This window comes from Mesoplodon mirus (genome assembly GCF_964341445.2).
Source record: "Mesoplodon mirus genome assembly, chromosome: 15".
Classification (NCBI taxonomy): Eukaryota; Metazoa; Chordata; class Mammalia; order Artiodactyla; family Ziphiidae; genus Mesoplodon; species Mesoplodon mirus.
The window spans coordinates 70,978,008-70,996,124 of NC_138991.1; the positions used below are offsets into that span (position 1 = coordinate 70,978,008).

General features: G+C 40.2%; 1 protein-coding gene across 4 annotated transcripts in view; it reads right to left on the bottom strand.

Annotated features, from left to right (window-relative positions):
* Nucleotides 1-14,884, bottom strand: part of GPCPD1 (glycerophosphocholine phosphodiesterase 1) — a 61,272-nt gene extending 46,388 nt beyond the window's left edge. The window contains exons 1-4 of one of the 4 annotated variants that reach the window (XM_082600686.1): nt 14,750-14,884; nt 8,860-8,936; nt 5,526-5,622; nt 914-998 (exon numbers count right to left, since the gene is read on the bottom strand). In XM_082600686.1, coding sequence (XP_082456812.1) covers nt 914-998; nt 5,526-5,622; nt 8,860-8,908 — 231 coding nt within the window. In that variant the 5' untranslated portion in view covers nt 8,909-8,936; nt 14,750-14,884. Of the gene's footprint in view, nt 1-913; nt 999-5,525; nt 5,623-8,859; nt 8,937-14,561; nt 14,708-14,749 lie in introns of those variants that run through there. The other 3 variants (XM_082600687.1, XM_082600688.1, XM_082600689.1) reach the window with 3 other exon arrangements.
* Between the last annotated feature and the right edge of the window lie 3,233 nt (nt 14,885-18,117).

Genomic DNA, 18,117 nt, shown 5'->3' on the forward strand with positions numbered 1-18,117 from the left:
AATAGGTGCAAAAGACAGCTGAAGTGGGTTTGTCAGTTTTTCTCTTTTTTATAATGGTGGCTAAGAGACTGAGGTAACAGTGGCTGCTTGCATTTTTTTTTTTTTTACACGTAACAAGTATTCAAGGACCCCAAAGGGAAATACATTTTTAAAAAGATCTAATCCATGTTTGCTTCCTAGACTCCTGCCTAAGCCCTTGTTCACATGCAGCCCAAAGTGTGCTCAAAGGTAAAAATCTGAAGGAAAAGAATCCTTTCAGCAAATAAGTATCTTTAAAATAAAGAATCAACTTTTTTTTCTAAATATGAAAACGTTCCCAAAATAATAAATAAATCTTAGTGAGCAAGCAGATTTAGATCTAACTGATATTCCAAAGGCCTTCAGAAAAGATCCTGGTCTATCAACACTATCACTGAAAAAAATCTAAAAGGAATGACTTCAGTTTTGATAGGAGTTAATGCAGCCACTAAGAGATGGCTGCACTGAAATAATTTTTTCAAAGTTACTCACTTAAAGCTGGCTATATACACCTCTAAATATATCTTTACCACAGACGAATTAAAAAAATGAAACAAAAAGAAAAACCCTTACTACTGGTTACTAACTAGTTTACAAAAGTTATACAAAATGCACACCTATCAAGAACACTTATCATTAAAACCAATTTCATGATAAGAATATTGCAGAACATACTTACTATTAGTCTTTTAAAAATTCCATTGCACACACTATTTGCCTCTGAAGAGGCTACTTCCTTTTTTTTTTTTGGTACTAAAATATTATTAATCTAGAGTTCTTTTTTCCTTATTTGATCTAAACAAACTCATTTTACTTTTAATGTTTCCAAACTTAAGTTAGTTGCTTTTGAAAGAAGTCTTGTAAAGAAACTGGAAACTAGATAAAGAAAACATACCTTTGGTTCTAAAAAGCACCCTTTGAAGTAGCGGTACTGAACTGATACTCCTCTACTAAGTACAATGGTTGCTTTCCATAACATGCTGTGAGAAAAAAGAATTAAAGCAGCAGCATCAGTATCAAACTAAAATGCATAAAGTCTTCATTAATTCATAAAATCCCTCAAGTAAGGTCTGTGACCAATACCATTTATTTATTCCTACACAAACTTTTACTCCAGGCCTAATCTGAACCAGGTACTGGGAACACAGTGATGAATAAGGCAGAAAGAAATCCATCTTCACGGAGATTGCTTGCTTATGTGGATAGACAAATATATAAGCCAACAGCATACATAGGAAGGGTTAGCTGACCTTTCTGAGGTGACAAGAAGTTTTGGAGGGAGACCTCAACAAGAAAGAACTGTCTGAGCTGAGACCTAAATGATGAGCCATACAAAGAAGCAGGAGAAGTAGTATTCCAAACAGAAAAGGCAAGCAGTGCAGACCTCTGAATCTCCTCTCGCTTTCCACTTAGCTAGGGATGTTACATGGCTGCTAAGAGGCTTTGAGGCCAAGGCCACAAACTTAAATGCCTGTTCCCAACTGTCCCTTATTCTGTCCTGCCCAGCCTCTGGCTATTTCCCTAGCCAAGCAATCAGTGTCTGTATCTTACTTGTACTTGTATCTTACTCAACATCTTCTGAACTATGTCATTCTACATATTCTAATGCTAATTCTAAAGCTTAGACTCAACAGTGAAAGAATTCACTACAATTCATGATTATAACTGATTTTTAGCTTCAAATCATAGGCCAATGGTATGCAAAGTGTGGTCCCAGGACCATCAGTATCAACTGGGAGCTTGTTAGAAATGCAAAATCTCAGTCCAGGGCTTCCCTGGTTGCACAGGGGTTAAGAATCCGCCTACCAATGCAGGGGACACGGGTTCGAGCCCTGGTCTGGGAAGATCCCACATGCAGCGAAATAACTAAGTCCATGTGCCACAACTACTGAGCCTGTGCTCTAGAGCCCACATGCCACAACTACTGAGCCTGCATGCCACAACTACTGAAGCTCACGCGCCTAGAGCCCATGCTCCACAGCAAGAGAAGCCACCGCAATAAGAACCGCAACGAAGAGTAGCTCCCACTCAACGCAACTAAAGAAAGCCTGTGTGCAGCAATGAAAACCTAATACAGCCAAAAATAAATCAAAAAAAAAAATCTCAGGCCACATCTAGACCTATTGAATTAGAAACTCTGGGGGAGGGCCCAAGCACTCTGTAATTTAACAAGCGTCCAGGTGACTCTGATGATGAACACAAGTTTGAGAGCCCATGTCATAGACCATTACCCAAACGTTAATTCAGCATGAATAGTTCAGTGGCTAAACGGCAGCTCCAAATATTCTTCCATGATACCAGATGGCTAGCACTGCTCCCCACCTGGCTCTGCCAAGACGGACTTAGGGCATTATCCTCACTCTGACTCAATTCTGGTTTCTAACAAAATATCCACAACCAGCTGTCACCCCTGGTCCTAACTTCAACAATCAGATTAACCTGGTAATAAAAAAATACATATGCCCTGGCTCCACCCTAGGAAACTCTGGTTTCATAGGTCTGGGGTGGAGTTTGATAAACTGGACATATGTGATTGGTTGAGAAACACTGCTGCACAACAAGGACAGCCTAAATGCTCGGAACATGTGTCCTGACTACTTCTCCCTGATAAGCCTCAGAATCCTTTTCAACACAGGGCTCCAGGCAGATTCTACCAACTCTGAGATGAAATTTATTTCCCATCTCTGCTACCCCCCCCCAAAAAAAAAGGCAAATTTCCAGTATTATTTCACCCATAAAACCAGCCAGAGTATGTGAAACTAGCCCCAGATGTGCACAGCAGAATTAGTGGGAAGCTTCAAAAATGTGCTGGGGCCCCTCTCTCGTGCACTATTTATCAGTCTTACAGGAGCAGGGTCTAGGCATTTGTTTAAAAGCCCCCTTTTAAAGTGCTTTAAACCAGTTAAAGTGCTTTTTAAATCATTTTTTAAAGTGATTCCAATGTGATCCCCTGGTTAAGAATCACCAAATGAAAAGATCAGATGGTGAGAGCAATAAAATGAGTCTTTTTACTTTACTTCCCTAAGCAAATATAGCAAAGTTATAAATGAACCATAGGGACTTCCCTGGTGGAACAGTGGTTAAGAATCCTCCTGCCAAGGCAGGGGACACGGGTTCAATCCCTGGTCCGGGAAGATCCCACGTGCCGCGGAGCAACTAAGCCTGTGCGCCACAATTACTGAGCCTGCGCTCTAGAGCCCGCGAGCCACAACTGCTGAACCCACGGGCCTAGAGCCTGCGCTCCACAAGAGAAGCCACCGCACCGCAACAAAGAGTAGCTCCGGCTCAGTGCAACTAGAGAGAAAGCCCGAGTGCAGCAACAAAGACCCAACGCAGTCATGAATGAATGAATGAATGAATAAATAAATAAAATTACTTAAAAGAAGAATGTACCAGAACTGTTCAGTGACGTCAAGAATGAACGTAACCTGATGAAACTCAAGAAAAACCAGGAAAGAGGGGCAGTGAGAAGGTTTAGTGCACCTGTCTGATTTTGAATTGCCCTCATATCCTCCCCACAAAAATACCATAAGATCTCCAAGGATGGCAAATAAAATCATAAGTGACCCACACTTTCTGCATTATTAGGAAATAACACCACAACCTTCAAATTGTTTGTAAGAAAAAAATTCCAACAGAGCTCTTGTCACCACAAACCTGTAGGTACAGAGAGACTTAAGAGACTCTGAAAAGGAGGAACAGCGGACTTAAATGCAGAGTACACTGAAATCCCAAAGAAACAGAGTTCTAAAGCTCAAGCCTGAGGAACTTCCTGGTGGTCCAGTGGTTAGGACTCTGCGCTTCCACTGTAGGGGGAAGGGTTCAATCCCTGGTCCGGGAACTAAGATCCAGCACGCTGTCAAAAACAAACCAACCAACCAAAAACCCCCACGAGACTGTTGTATACAGGCAAACAGATTTGTTCACCTTTTGTATCATCTTGTTTCAACTACTTATATCAACTGTGTCATCTACGTCCTTTCTCTTTGTGAAGCACTGTTTATCTGCCATATATGAATCAATGATACTTCATTGTACAGCGATGTCAAAATGGCTGCTTCCTTAAAATTAAGACGTTAATTGTTCTCATTCTGTTCACATCACTTTGACCAGGTTGGCTAGAATGGACTTAAGACAGGTAACAGGGCAGCTCAAGAGTTCAGAGCAGAGGTAAACAAGTTTAGAAAGACATGTGGTTTCACTTCAGACAGGAGTGACTAATCCACAAATCAAGGAAAAAATAGCCACTAGAAGAGAATAAACATCTCGTTTTTCTGTGATCCCAATATCATTTGTCAACAGAACTTAACTTATAAAAACAGATGAGAATTGGCTGAGAAAATGTGTCACACTAATGATAAATAGAGGAACAGGTGTTCTATGTATGCTTTTTGTTTTCTTTTCCTGAGCGTACATTATGGTATTGTTTTACTTTCCTTGTTATTTCCCTCTGCTTTGCCATCAGTGCTCCTCAAACTGTCTGCTGTGAAGGACCAGTTTCTGTTTACTTGTGTTACCTACTTGTCCCATGACCAATACTTCTGGTCTATGATGTACCCAGTTCAATGAGATAAGTCCATGACATGCATGGGTATCCCAGCAATGTCAAACTGCCATAAACATTTCTAAATGCTTGCTCTCAATTTTTGTATTTCTCACATTGTGCACTGATAAAAAAATGTTTTTTGTCTAGCACTGAGTCCACAGGCCACATTTTTAGTAGCAGTGCTTAACAATCAGCTACTCTGATGTTTCTCCCTGGGGGCACTGCATGTATTTGTATACTATTTAGAATCTCATCTTTCCTCTACCCCCATGCATACATCTTGACAATCCATAACACTTCGAAATACCCACACAGAGAAGGACCACCTTTGTTGACAACACTGATTCTATCCTAACCCCTTTACCATGCAGATAGGCTTAGAGATATGAGATCTGCCCAAGATCACAGCTAACTGCGGAACTGAAACTGGCACCCAGATCCTCTTCTCCCCACTCCAATGCACCAACACGCCCATGCTAATAAGTTTAGTGCTGTATTTAATGTCAGTAGTAAACTCATTTCATTACATTAGCTAAAATTTCTAAGGACGTGTTCCACCCTCTGCTACTTTTAAAAGAATATATGTCTCAAGAAAATTATTTCATAAGCTAAAGCAAAAATTAGATCTTTTATCAAGAATAGTACTGAGAAGCCAAAAAATGCCTTAAAAAGTTTTTTAAACTAAGAAATAACAATATAAGCCTGTTTAGAAATATGGTATTAAGCATCAAAAGAACCAGCCAACAGCCAAGAGTTGAAAATGACTTTTTGCGAGGTGGAAATTGAGAAACAGAGGAACTTGTTTTTTCACAGCAAACTTTGTAAAATGATTTCACTCTTTATACATACGTGATAAGTTTGATAAAAATTAAAAGAAAAATATACCAAGGTATCTTAGAAACCCCCAAGTTTATAATCTGAATGTCATAATTATTCAATATTATGACATGCCCATGCTTACCTTTCACCTGTCTCGTTCTCTGGAAGAAGAGTCACGGCATTTTGAGGATTCCAGTTTCCCAAAGCATCAGAGCTTCCACATATTGCAAAAACCTCTCCTAAAGAAACATAACGAGTTATAGTGGGTTAAGTAGGAACATCTCATTTTAGTTTTAGGAAACTGCACTAATTTAATGGGATGCAGGTCCCTTTTCAGTGGAGATGGAAGAGCTTCAGTGGAGAAATGGGTTTGGACCCAGGTGCCACTCACACTAGCACCTACGTTATTAACCTGACCCACCTCTGCAGAACCAAAGGCAGAGAAAAGGAAGGGTATATAGGGACAGACTTTTCTTCCTGTTTCAACTACTTACTGAGCCAATAGTGAGCACCAAGAAGACAAGGGGATCAAACGGCAGTCCTTGCCTTCAAGGCAGCTTCCAATTTAAAGGAGCATATAAGTATCCTACAGAACCAGTACCTGATATTTTCCAGGAACTCAAACAGTAGCTACCAAGAAGCTAAAGATCAAGAAAATTATCAATGGGACATGAGCAATGTAACAACAACAAACAAAGAAAAAAAAGTCTCCAGATCAAAGACTAGTGAAAAACTAGCCAAAAATCTCATATTCCTTACTAAAATAAAGACTGTCACACTTCATCTGAACACTTGTCATCAACACACAAACCAACATATAGCCATCACCTATATTTGCTAAATTCCATATATTTAGCAAAAGTCTACAACTTCTTGAATATAAGTATGCAGATATCTTTAACTTATATATCAACACATTCTGAATTACTATAATTAAAATCCTTAAAGAAAAAAACAAGGAACTGAGCCCAAATGAACAAACTTCAGGACAAACTCCTCCACACTCTGAGAGTAGCTTGGTTTCCAAGCTCTGGACACTACTATAGTAAGACTACAGTTCTAATTGGTTTTAGCCACCTGCATGGCATTTTATATGCTTGGACTGTCTAAAACTTAACTAAAATCCCAAATGTGGTAGCCATTCAGGAGTTTTCAGGGTTCTAAATACATGTCTGTAAAAGCATACGGTGGTTATGTATAAAGATTTCACGTTAAAATATTCACCAATCCTTTAAAGTAACCAGATTTTTTTTTTGCAATTAACTTAGGTTATCACTACCTCTTCGTATTAAAAAAAGATAAACACTATTGCTAAATACAAGGCACAAATATTTATTCTCAAGATCATATATGTTGCTCTGCATATGTACAGCATACGCAGTGGCTCCTAGCTCAAAGTACAGATTACCATCAAATCACTGCTTCAGGCCAGTTACACTTCCTTTGTAAAGGAGAGTCTCATTAACCTTTCTCATGGAGTCAGTTATTTCTTATCCCCATACAAGATAGCAGCTACTCTCTGCTCTGGAAAGAACATGTTATCCCACATGGAAAAAGTGAAACTTGGACAATCTGTGGTTACTTTCCTTCTACATAAGTGCTCCTGCATTTTACTAATTCCCTCCTGCAATGTTACTCTGTCTTTCTGCTGATTGCCTTTGCATATGGCTTCTATGAGGAAAAAAGGGAAACTTTTTACCAGAACAGACCTATTTCTTTAATTGGATTTCATGTATAGAAGATTATAAAGACATGAATGCTAACTAAAGGAATCTGCAAACAGCACCCCCACACATTCTTTTTACTTGTTCCCTCTTACTTCACTTCTCTCTGCAGCCTCTCCACTTTCAGCAGAGAACACTTCCTCCTTGCTTTGGGGAGGAAATCAAGGTGACATGAGATCTGGGGTGGGGGGGAGGTGAGAATCCACCCCAACATCCCCTCCCTGTCCCTCTACCTCCTTTCCTTCCCACCTACAGATACACCTACATTCACATCTGCCACTAGTCCTTGAGAAGGAGTTCCACCTTGTCAAGCTGACCCTTCTGTGGCTAATTCTGTGGTCACCACATTTGCCTGATGTGGCCAGCTCCTTCTAGCTTAAACTGCCTATGCACAAAAGTATGATATAGGTCTGCAGTCTCCTCTCCACAGAAGAGGTTACACACAGGACAAGAGGTGAGTACTAGACCCAAGGGAGCAACCCCATCAACTGACTAGCAATCTTCAATCTGCAGAATGTTGCCCAGAGGTGGAGCTGTACAAAATCATCTTGCCTAAGAATCTGAACTTGGACCAACACACACCATCAGGTGCTGTGATGGATGCTGTATCAAAGATGCCTGACATACAGAATGAATCATTCATTCATTTTTCGAACACATACTTACCCCTGTTCTGAGCCAGGCACTGTGCTAGGTACAGGAATTCAGCATGAATAAGATAAAGTCACATTTTTTTTCATAGAGCTTACAATCTGTCCACAAGAAAAATTACTCAAATAACTCCATAAAACTCATTAAGAGGTACTACAAAAAAGAACCTTGAATTTCACAGGGACCTTAACCTAGTCGAATACGGGAAGTTGGGATAAGGAGAGTTGGGGTGGGGCGGTGGGGCACAGATCTAAACAAAGGAAACAATTTGAGAAAGCCCCAAAGGAGGAAAGGAATACAAAGGATTTGAGGAACTGGTCAGCATAGCCAGAGTGTATTAAACAAGGAATTTTTAACCCAGGTGTGATACTGTTTGTTTTTGGGGTTTTTTTTTTGTTTTTTGGGGCCGCACTGTGCGGCATGTGGAATCTTCGTTCCCCAACCAGGGATCGAACCCGTGTCCCCTGTAGCAGAAGGGAGGAGTCTTAACCACTGGACCACCAGGTAAGTAGCAAGGTGTGATACTGTTTTGATATGTTACCTTACACTAAAATTATTTCACACTGCTTCAGTAGACAGCAAAAGATATAATAAAGCTTAAAAAAAATAGATGTACAAGTAAGGAACAAATTTACCTTCGCCAAATATTTCACCAACTTCTCAACACTAGAAAAATTTCCTTCATTTTCATGACTTAAAAATCATACCTCAGAGAATTCCCTGGCGGTCCAGTGGTTAGGACTCCACACTCACTGCCGAGGGCCCAGGTTCAATCCCTAGTCAGGGGACTAAGATACCACAAGCTGTGCAGTACAGCCAAAAAAAAAAAAAAAAAAAAATCACAGTTCAATTATCTGTCCTGTTCAAAATTCACAGCTTTCCTGGAAAACATGAGACTAAGACACTTACTATTTGGGAAGCTTTTTTTTCTTGAAGTTGTTATGCTCTGAGCACATTTCTGTTATCAGGCATGTCCTAAAGATACTTTCATCTAATAATTAGGCTCACTCTAGTAACAACTCTATATTTAAGATAATCCAGATAAGAAAAACGCTCATTTATTATTATTTTTTAATGTTTAAAAGTAAAGTTTTACAATACCTGGTAAAAGAGCTCCTCTTATTTCAAAGGTAACCTGAGAAGGTGTCATTCTGATGGATTTATTTTAGGATGTCGTGCTAGAAAGAAAAAGATGTCATTTATAGTACATGAATATCAGCTCTAGATAGCTACCACCAAGAAACAAGTTAAAAAACACAAAAATAAAAATGAATCTCAACTGTGAGCAAAAGATTTCAGAGATCTTATATATAGAGACTGAATTATTTAGGAAGTACCTAGCAAGTTTTCGGACCTAGTGTTACAAACCTATTCTGTAAGAATGTATGGACCAGAAAAATCTGCAAAACAAGCGTGTCCAAACTTTTTTTAAGAATTCAAGATTATCTTGTCATATACCTTCTCTAATAAGCAGCTGTTCTGAACTCAACCTATCTTTCCTGACCAGGCTCATGTTTATAGTGGAGGGAAACACACACACCAACAACTAGAGACAGAAAAAAACTTGGCTCAAGAGAGCATTTCTACTTCAATTAAGAAGGTTCCAATTTTAATAACAAGAAAACAACCAAAGAACTTAAGTACCACCCACTGAAACAAACTAGTTAAGTTCTGAAACAAGTTTGAGAACCTGCTTCTAAGTGACCTAACCAATGGCTTAAAAAAAACAATAACAAAAACCCCTTCCCCCTCAAAAATCACTCTTTTCAAGTTTCTCTTTATTAACCACAGGCCCATCATTACTGTAGTTCTGCAGACTTGAATTTAGAGTCTCAACTCTGTAATCTATTGGGTTGGCCAAAAAGTTCGTTCGGTTTTAAGTAGCCTTTTTTTTTTTTTTTTAATATAGTTATTTTTGGCTGCATTGGGTCTTCATTGCTGTGGGCGGGCTTTCTCTAGTTGCTGGGAGCGGGGGCTACTCTTCGCTGCGGTGTGCAGGCTTCTCACTGAGGTGGCTTCTCTTGTTGAGGAGCACGGGCTCTAGGCGTGCGGGCTTCAGTAGTTGTGGCTCACGGGCTCTACAGAGCAGCCTCAGTAGTTGTAGCACACAGGCTTAGCTGCTCTGCGGCATGTGGGATCTTCCCGGACCAGGGCTCGAACCCATGTCTCCTGCACTGGCAGGATTCTTAACCACTGCGCCAGCAGGAAGTCTGCCATTTTTCATTTTCACCAAGAACTTTATTGAACAACATATTCATTAACCGAATGAACTTTTGGCCAAGCCAACATTACCAAAACCTGTAGATTTTTTTTTTTTTTTTTTTTTTTCTTTTTGCGGTACGCGGGCCTCTCACTGTTGTGGCCTCTCCTGTTGCGGAGCACAGGCTCCGGACGCGCAGGCTCAGCGGCCATGGCTCACGGGCCTAGCCGCTCCGCGGCATGTGGGATCTTCCTGGACTGGGGCATGAACCCGTGTCCCCTGCATCGGCAGGCGGACTCTCAACCACTGCGCCACCAGGGAAGCCCAAACCTGTAGATTTTAATTGATCTTACATACATGCCTTTCTTTCTAAGTTTAAACTTCATTAAAAACCCTAAGTTTCCTACTTATATTTTGGCTTCTCGATCGCTTCCCAACAATACATTTTATGTCAATTAGAATATCCCTCACATCCCTGGCTTGGAATCACTTCCATTACTTATAGAAATCTAAATCCTGAAGTCTTTGATGTCCTTTATTCCTTATCCACATTTTCTCTCCAGCTTACTTTTCATTTCTTCACTGTTTTTCCCAGCCTAACCAACCTATTCACCTTACTATCCCTTAATTTAAGTACTTAAGATAGGAAATTTAAAATTGTTTTTAATTGATTGATTGATTGCCGCAGCAGGCGGGAACTTAGTTCTCCCACCCAGGATGGAATCCCATGTCCCCTGTAGTGGAAGCACGGAGTCCTAACCACTGGACCAGCAAGGAAGTCCCAAGATAGGAAATTTTTTAACAATTTTAATGTACATCAATTCTCACGCAGTTTATAGAATTTAAATATAGAAAGAACACATACTCCACACAAGGCCACATCATATTGTACATAACTTCTCCAACACCTCCAAAAAAACTTTTGTACCCCCAATCCATCAATGTTCCTAAAATAATTCCAATGATGTCTTTACATCATTTCCTTTAATTTACCAACTGAAATTGCTTATCTTCATTTGCACATTATTTTATTCAAAAAAAAAAATCCTCAAGCACCTTTCCTAGCTATTCTTTCTTCCATTTTCAGTATGTTCCCCTCCCTGTGAACACACGCACAACTCTGCAATGGTCATTTAATGAACACTAATACCCACACTTAACCACGCTTCCAAGTCAAGGCAGACAGATCGATAGCAGCAGTTGCCACTGGAGGCAACTTTGTCCTCTAAAGGACATCTGGCAATGTCAGGAGACATTTTTGGTTGCCACAACTGTGGGTGATGCTCCTGGCATCTAGTGGGTAGAAGCCAGGAGTGATGCTCTACACCATACAATACACAGAACAGCTCTCCACAAATAATTGTCCAGCTCCAAATATCAAGAGGGCTGAGGATGAGGAATCTCTAATATCTAACCACAGGGGAGCTGCAATGAGGATCATAGTTTATAGCCAATGTTAGCTATAAACTATGCATCATCCCACCTACATCAATTACAAAATGTAAATACAGTATATATACTAAGCAAGAACACCAGTCAATGTGGTTTCATGTCACTTGGCTAAAGAATTCCGTATCTGGCAACTCTACCACTTCAGTTAGAAAACCCAAGATTCCACACTGGAGGAAAAAACACCTGTCCTTGATACCTTAATCTACTTTCTGTGTCTAAGAGTAAACATGATCTATTTAAAGCATATACATCCAGTTGTAGCATGGCCAAAGAATGTTCCAAATCTAAAATTAGCTCTAGATTGTTACCTCACCTTTTACCTATTTAACCCAAATATCTTAATAGTTGTCTTTTAATATGACATCTGATATGAATCTGAGTATAACCCTAAGATAATAAGACTATTTCCTTTCCTAATAAATCAAATGATTCATTGAAGTACTAAAATCTTACATTTATCTATATCTTACATTTAATTTATCTGTATCAATCGTATCAAGAAGAAACCTTAAGGCTAGCAAAAAAGCTTGGCTTTTTAAGTTACTGAATTAATTTTGAGACATAGCAAAAAGCCCCATCATCCAGCAAATTGCTGAATAACCAACCACCATCTCAACATATAACCTGTACTTTCACCCAGTGTTTACTGCCAGTTACTAAGAACAATCTTATCTACATAATTAAAAGTTGGTGTTCAGTTATTTGTTGATCAATTTTAAGTAAATATTTTAACCAATTTTAGGGAAATCAGATGTAATTATTCCTATGTATTAAAATCAACACCTAGTACAAAATTATCTCTAAATTTCTACTGTGTTAAATGTGAAACATGTAAATTTAATGAAAAGTAAATCAACTGATTAAAACTGAGCTTCTCATTCTTAAGGTTGCTTGTGAAAGTGGCTATAGTAACTTGACTGAACCAGCTGCAGTATCCAGTATTTACTACACCAAAGCTACATACACAAGCACAAAATTACCCCCCCCCAGCCTCCCCAGGTGTCAACAAAGCATCATCTCCAACTTGGATTGCCTTAAGTCATATAATCTGGTTAATTTCCATTCCCCCCGCCCTTGCCCAAATTTAATACCGTACCAAGTAAGAGCCTGCAGAGCTGCTCCTACAGCAGTTTACTTGATCGTGGACAGAGGCCAAAATTCTGGTGCAGAACTGAAGCGTACAATTTTGGCACCCTGCTACCAACCAAAGTAAAATACTGTTCTGTTGTGGAACGAAAAATGTATACAACCAACACTTCCTCTTCTTCCAAACAAGCAAAGAAAATCTCACCTTGGACGGGGGAGGTCTTCTAGATATACATACAACAAGAATAAGATGAAAAATGCTAGTCATTTTTACATACATGAGCTGACTGCACATGTAATTAACCAATTCACCTATAACCTCACTTACAGACTTTCTGAGGCAGGTTTTTGGTTTGGTCTGGTTCTTAAACATAGCCTCCACTTTGTACTTTTTGAAGATAAGCATTAAACAGCATTCTCATCTGGGACTTTGAGTAGCATTTTACACTTTAACTTTTTTAAGGACTCAGGTAATTTGCAAAGTGACATTGTAATTTACATTTAAAAAATATTTCAGAGTTTACACTACCTGAAATAAGTTTTACTCTATTCTTTTTGTCAAACAAACTATCCCAACACATTCCTTTACTGGTTTGCCAGCTTGGGGAACAAAAGGGAGATTTAAGCAAACAAAGGTACAGGAACATTTACTTTAGAGCTAAACTGAAGTCACAGATATTTTCAGCTAAAATGTGGTTTTTTTCTAGCCAAAAAAATTTCACTGTTTTCCTTCAAATACTTTTTCAAAGAAAAAAGCTGTTTCCAATTCTCCTTGCTCTTTCCTAGGCTCCAACTGACTACAGGAAAACAATATATGAAATGCCTGTATTTTCCTGAGTTAATTCCTGCTCATCCTGTTGGAGGATCATTATGACCCCACTATTCAGACCCCAGTATATTCTGAGCCAGTATTTTAATCAAATGTACACAGACATGAATGGATTTTTATTAAGAAAGCAGTTCTGGAGATTTCATTAAGCCGGTTAATTCTTTAATCACCTTTCTAAACAATGCCATAAAACTTCCAAATTTTTTCCATTTCATCTTGATATTATTTTCATATGCATTTCATTTATTTTTCCTGGTTAAGTTATACACAAAGATTTGATTCATCAGCTTCCTTTTTGTACATATCAAATTTTAGTCACTCTGCCACTGAGATTTCCTTTGTGGTCATTATTGGAGTCCAACTTTCCTAATCTTATTTTGTCTAGAATATTGGTTCTCCCTAGTGAAGTTGAGAACCACTGAACCACCGTGTAGTTTTACCTGTTTGTTTTATCTTGTGTTATTTGTATCCAGAATGTTAGGAGTTGGAAAAAGGACTGATAATTTGTATTTATTTCTTAGCTAAGTCACAACTGTCAGAAACGTAGCAAGACACACAAGGCGGGGGGCGGGGGGAGTAGTGGATAGGAACTGGGCAGAAATAGGAAGGGCTAAAGAAGAGTATGAAGAAAACATCAAGTCCAAACATCCTGCTTCGTTTTATCAGTTCCTCTACGTGTTACAGACTAGGCAGCTGCCTCAATGGTGAAAGATTTCTCTACAATTCGTGGCTGAATTCACGCCTAATTTCCTTTATAACCGGGCAGTGGGATAAGAGGGGGCCGATGAAGCACCTAACTGATGAAGGCTTTCTCCCAGAAGTCATCAAGGCAATTTGAAGAGCTTTGGAAAAAGTAGAGCTTTATAAGAAGGGGAAACTGTCTTAAAATTGTATCAAGGGCACTGATGACTGTTCCTGGAACCTTTTCCTAAGAGACTAAGGCACTTCGGTTTCTTGGAATAACTGAATTATACAAGCACACCCTAGACTACTTGGTTAGGCAATTTCAGAAAATAAGCAGTTGTCAAAACACTATGAATTACTTAAGGATAAAGCCAGAGAGTGGTGGTGAGCGAGACTTGTTTCTTTGAATACTCATGGTGGTCCTACGGTTTATGCATTCTCGTATATCGAAAACGCTGCAAAATTTTCGGAGGGGAACGAAGCACCAGCAGCCCAGAGGAATCGCGGCAGCAAAGGATAAATACAATAAACATGTGTCACCCACCGACTTACCGGGGCGAACGTCCAGGCCGCTGTTTCCCCGACGGGCAGAGCCCGCCCGGGCTGGGGGACCCTGCCCATGCCTCGCCCCGCGCTCCGCCCGCGTCCCCCAGCCGGGTCGCCCTGACAACTCGGCAGCCACGTGAGCGGCCGCCACTGCCCCCGCACCGCGCGCCCGGCCCCCCGGCCTCCCGCCTCACCTGCCGGGTCCGCGGGTACGCGCCGCCACCGACGCCGCGCCCGAGAAGCAGTGCCGCGGGCCGAGGTGCCGGGCGCCCGCCGTCCGCGCCTCGCCAGCGCTCCCCCAGGCGGCCAACCGCGGCGCCGAGCGGCAGGAAGCAGCTCCGCTCAAACCGGTTTCAGCTGCTCCAGACCAAACCGCCAGGCCACTCCGCGGGGCGGGGCCGGAGAAGTGGTGGGGCGGGGCCTGACGTCACGCCCGGCGCCGTCGGGCCAATGGGCGGCCGCGTGCAGGGGGCGGGCCCGCGCGTTCCTGGAAAGGGCCTGCGTCCGTGGCCGAGGGCGGTCGGGCCTCCCCGCGGTACCCGGTGCTGGGTTTTTCTGCTGGGTGGGAGCCGCCGCAGAGACCTGGCCTGGGTTCATAGATGCCTACCTTGGTCCCCTAAGCCGTCTTAGGACAACCTAGGATGGAAGGTGGAGCTGCGATCCTGAACTGCGTTTTTTTCCCATTGGAAAACAAGGGAAATTAACAGGCCTGACGTTCTGTGGAAACTTTCTTTCGTTACAAAATAACAAGCACACTTGGATCAAATCTTTAGCGTTAAGAAGGAGAATTAGGTGACCTAAGATGGTTGAGAGTTTATACCTCTGCTAAGCAAAGCATGGTGTTCGGACCGGCAGTATCACCTGAAGGCTATCAGATTTGCTCTCTGGGGACCCTCTCATACCTGCCTATTGGAATTGCGTTTAACAAGATCCCCAGGTTATTTGTACGTAAAGTTTGAAGGAAGCTTTCTGGAAGCTAGAAAGAACCACTCTGCAAAAGTTGTAGTCATTTATTTTCTGGAAAAAAAAATTGGCCATACCAAGAAAAAAAAAAAGGCAAGAGATGTTCTCTCCTTTGACGGTTCCAAAAAAATTAATCAGCATTTGCTACTCACCCAAATTAAACTGTTACTTTCCAGCATCAAGGTTAACCGCTGGTTCACCCGTAATAGAAAATTGTTATCAGATTTCCTTTAAATCGAGTGAGATACTGAAAATTTAAAAAGAGATGTTGAAGGACTCTAAGAGATAGCTCGAGCAGCAAGTTGTGGTCCTATTGAAAAGGCGTTTGAGTTAGATAAGCTCTAGCTTTTAGACAGCTTCTAGTTTTATAAATCGGATTGTTCATGACGGAATTTGATATTTGAGCTTGGATTAGATCCCAGAGCATGTCTGTTATCCATTCAGTTAATAAATAATTACTAAGTGCCTGCTTTGTGCGAGGCACAGAATGCAATGGTTTCTTGATGGCACTCGTTTTAATCCCAAATTTCTTAAGGAATTAAAAATTCCTCCCAATTATGTACTATAAAGTCTGTTGTACATTTCATAAGAGCTTGGAGTTGATTTCATTCTTCTGCTGTTAGTCACACTTCAGTGATGAATTTCTTTCACATGAGTTTGCTTATTTTAAATGTTTATAGTAGATCTTTATTTTCCTATAATCACCATTTAATCAAGCTATTATTTGCCTAATGTTTATAGTCCAAGTTGATGATCTAATCCATGCTCCTTCCCCAAATCCTATTGAAATAGCAGAAGAATTACACATATTTGAAAGTTGCTATCAGTGGGCCAGAAACTGAGGAATTTCTAGAAGATATAAAACAAGCCAGCAGCATTGGATAATTGAAAAAATGAGAACAGAGAAACCTGGACCCATGCAGGGGAAGAAGGGACTCCTGGAGCTGCCACTTTACACAGCCTTACTTTAAAACTCTTTAATAATGCAATATAGTTTAGATTATATCATGTATACCCTGTTCTGATTGAGATATTGGAGTAAAATATAAACAATAAATTCCTTCCTCCTACCTCTGTGGAATGTTATAACTATTCCGAGAAATGTTTAATGAGATTAAATTGGATCTTACCTCATTTAAAAATATTTTACATTATCTTATTTGATTAAATAATGAAACATGTTATCTCGTTTGTCTAAAATCAGCTGCATGATCTCACTTTATACCTTCATTTTTTTAAAGGTGAGTGGCATTGGTGGAAAAACCTCTAGACTTAGGTCCCAGACTTGAACGTAAATCCTACCCCTCACTATCTGTGATTAAATATGTCTTTGGAAAAATTTTTACCACTATTGAATTTTGAGGCTTTATTCTGGAGAAAACTCTATTAAACCCATTTACTTTCTTACTTAAATTTTCTAGAAGGTAGAGTTAAGTTGTTGGTAGTTTGCTCCATTTTTATTTTATTGAAATTATTTGTATTGGGTTCAGGTATATATATATATATATATATATATATATATATATATATATATATTTTTTTTTTTTTTTTGCAGTACGCGGGCCTCTCACTGTTGTGGCCTCTCCCGTTGCGGAGCACAGGCTCCGGACGCGCAGGCTCGGCGGCCATGGCTCACGGGCCCAGCCACTCCGCGGCATGTGGGATCCTCCTGGACCGGGGCACGAACCCGCATCCCCTGCATCGGCAGGCAGACTCTCAACCACTGCGCGACCAGGGAAGCACTGGGTTCAGTTTTTTTCATGTAAATTTTACTGCAAAAAAAATGCTTTATGTTGGTATCATTTTCTTTTTTTTTTTTAACCAGCTATAGCTTCTACCATTGTGAGTTTACTTTTGTGGCCCTTATTTTACCAAGTCTAGTTTTTTGCAAGCCTATATTTTTGTCACAAAGTATTGGTTCCTCCAACAATATTTACATTAAAGCACATTTTGGCGATTTTAAACAGCTTTGTTTTGTGCTGAGTCTTCTCCCAGAAATACTCATTATGAGTTGGATAAAAGACTGATCATTTGTACTTATCTCTTGATCAACCCATGAAAATATTATGAGTATTCTCCTGAGATACTTCACAATTGCTGTACTGTCAGAATCTTTTTACAGACTCAAAAGGCTATCAATTTTGTGTTTCATTCACCTCACCAGTGGCCCTGTTCCTCGAAGGTAAGGTCCATGCCTTTCATTCCCTCTATATGAGTCCATGAGCAATTCCCGTTATAGGAGGTGCCACTTATTCATCATATAAGTGACACAATTGTTATAGTTCATTTTTGCTGTTAATTTTTCTTTCATATGAGATCAACTCTACATGGAGGAAACCAAGGAAATTGCTGATTTCCAAAGAAATTTAAGTGCTGCAAATGTGAACCTTTAAACCAATTTCAAATTGGCTGCAGCTTTTGTGGTGTATACTTTCCAAGCTCTCAACTGTACCATTAGATCAAAATGTCTGTAGTGGGAAAGATTCAAATGGGGAGCTCAAAATGCCTTCCTTGACCTGTTTTTTCATCAATGAAGTGGAAATTTAAGTACCATAGGTTATTTCAAATGAAGTTTGAGAAGGCACCCAGCACCCAGCAC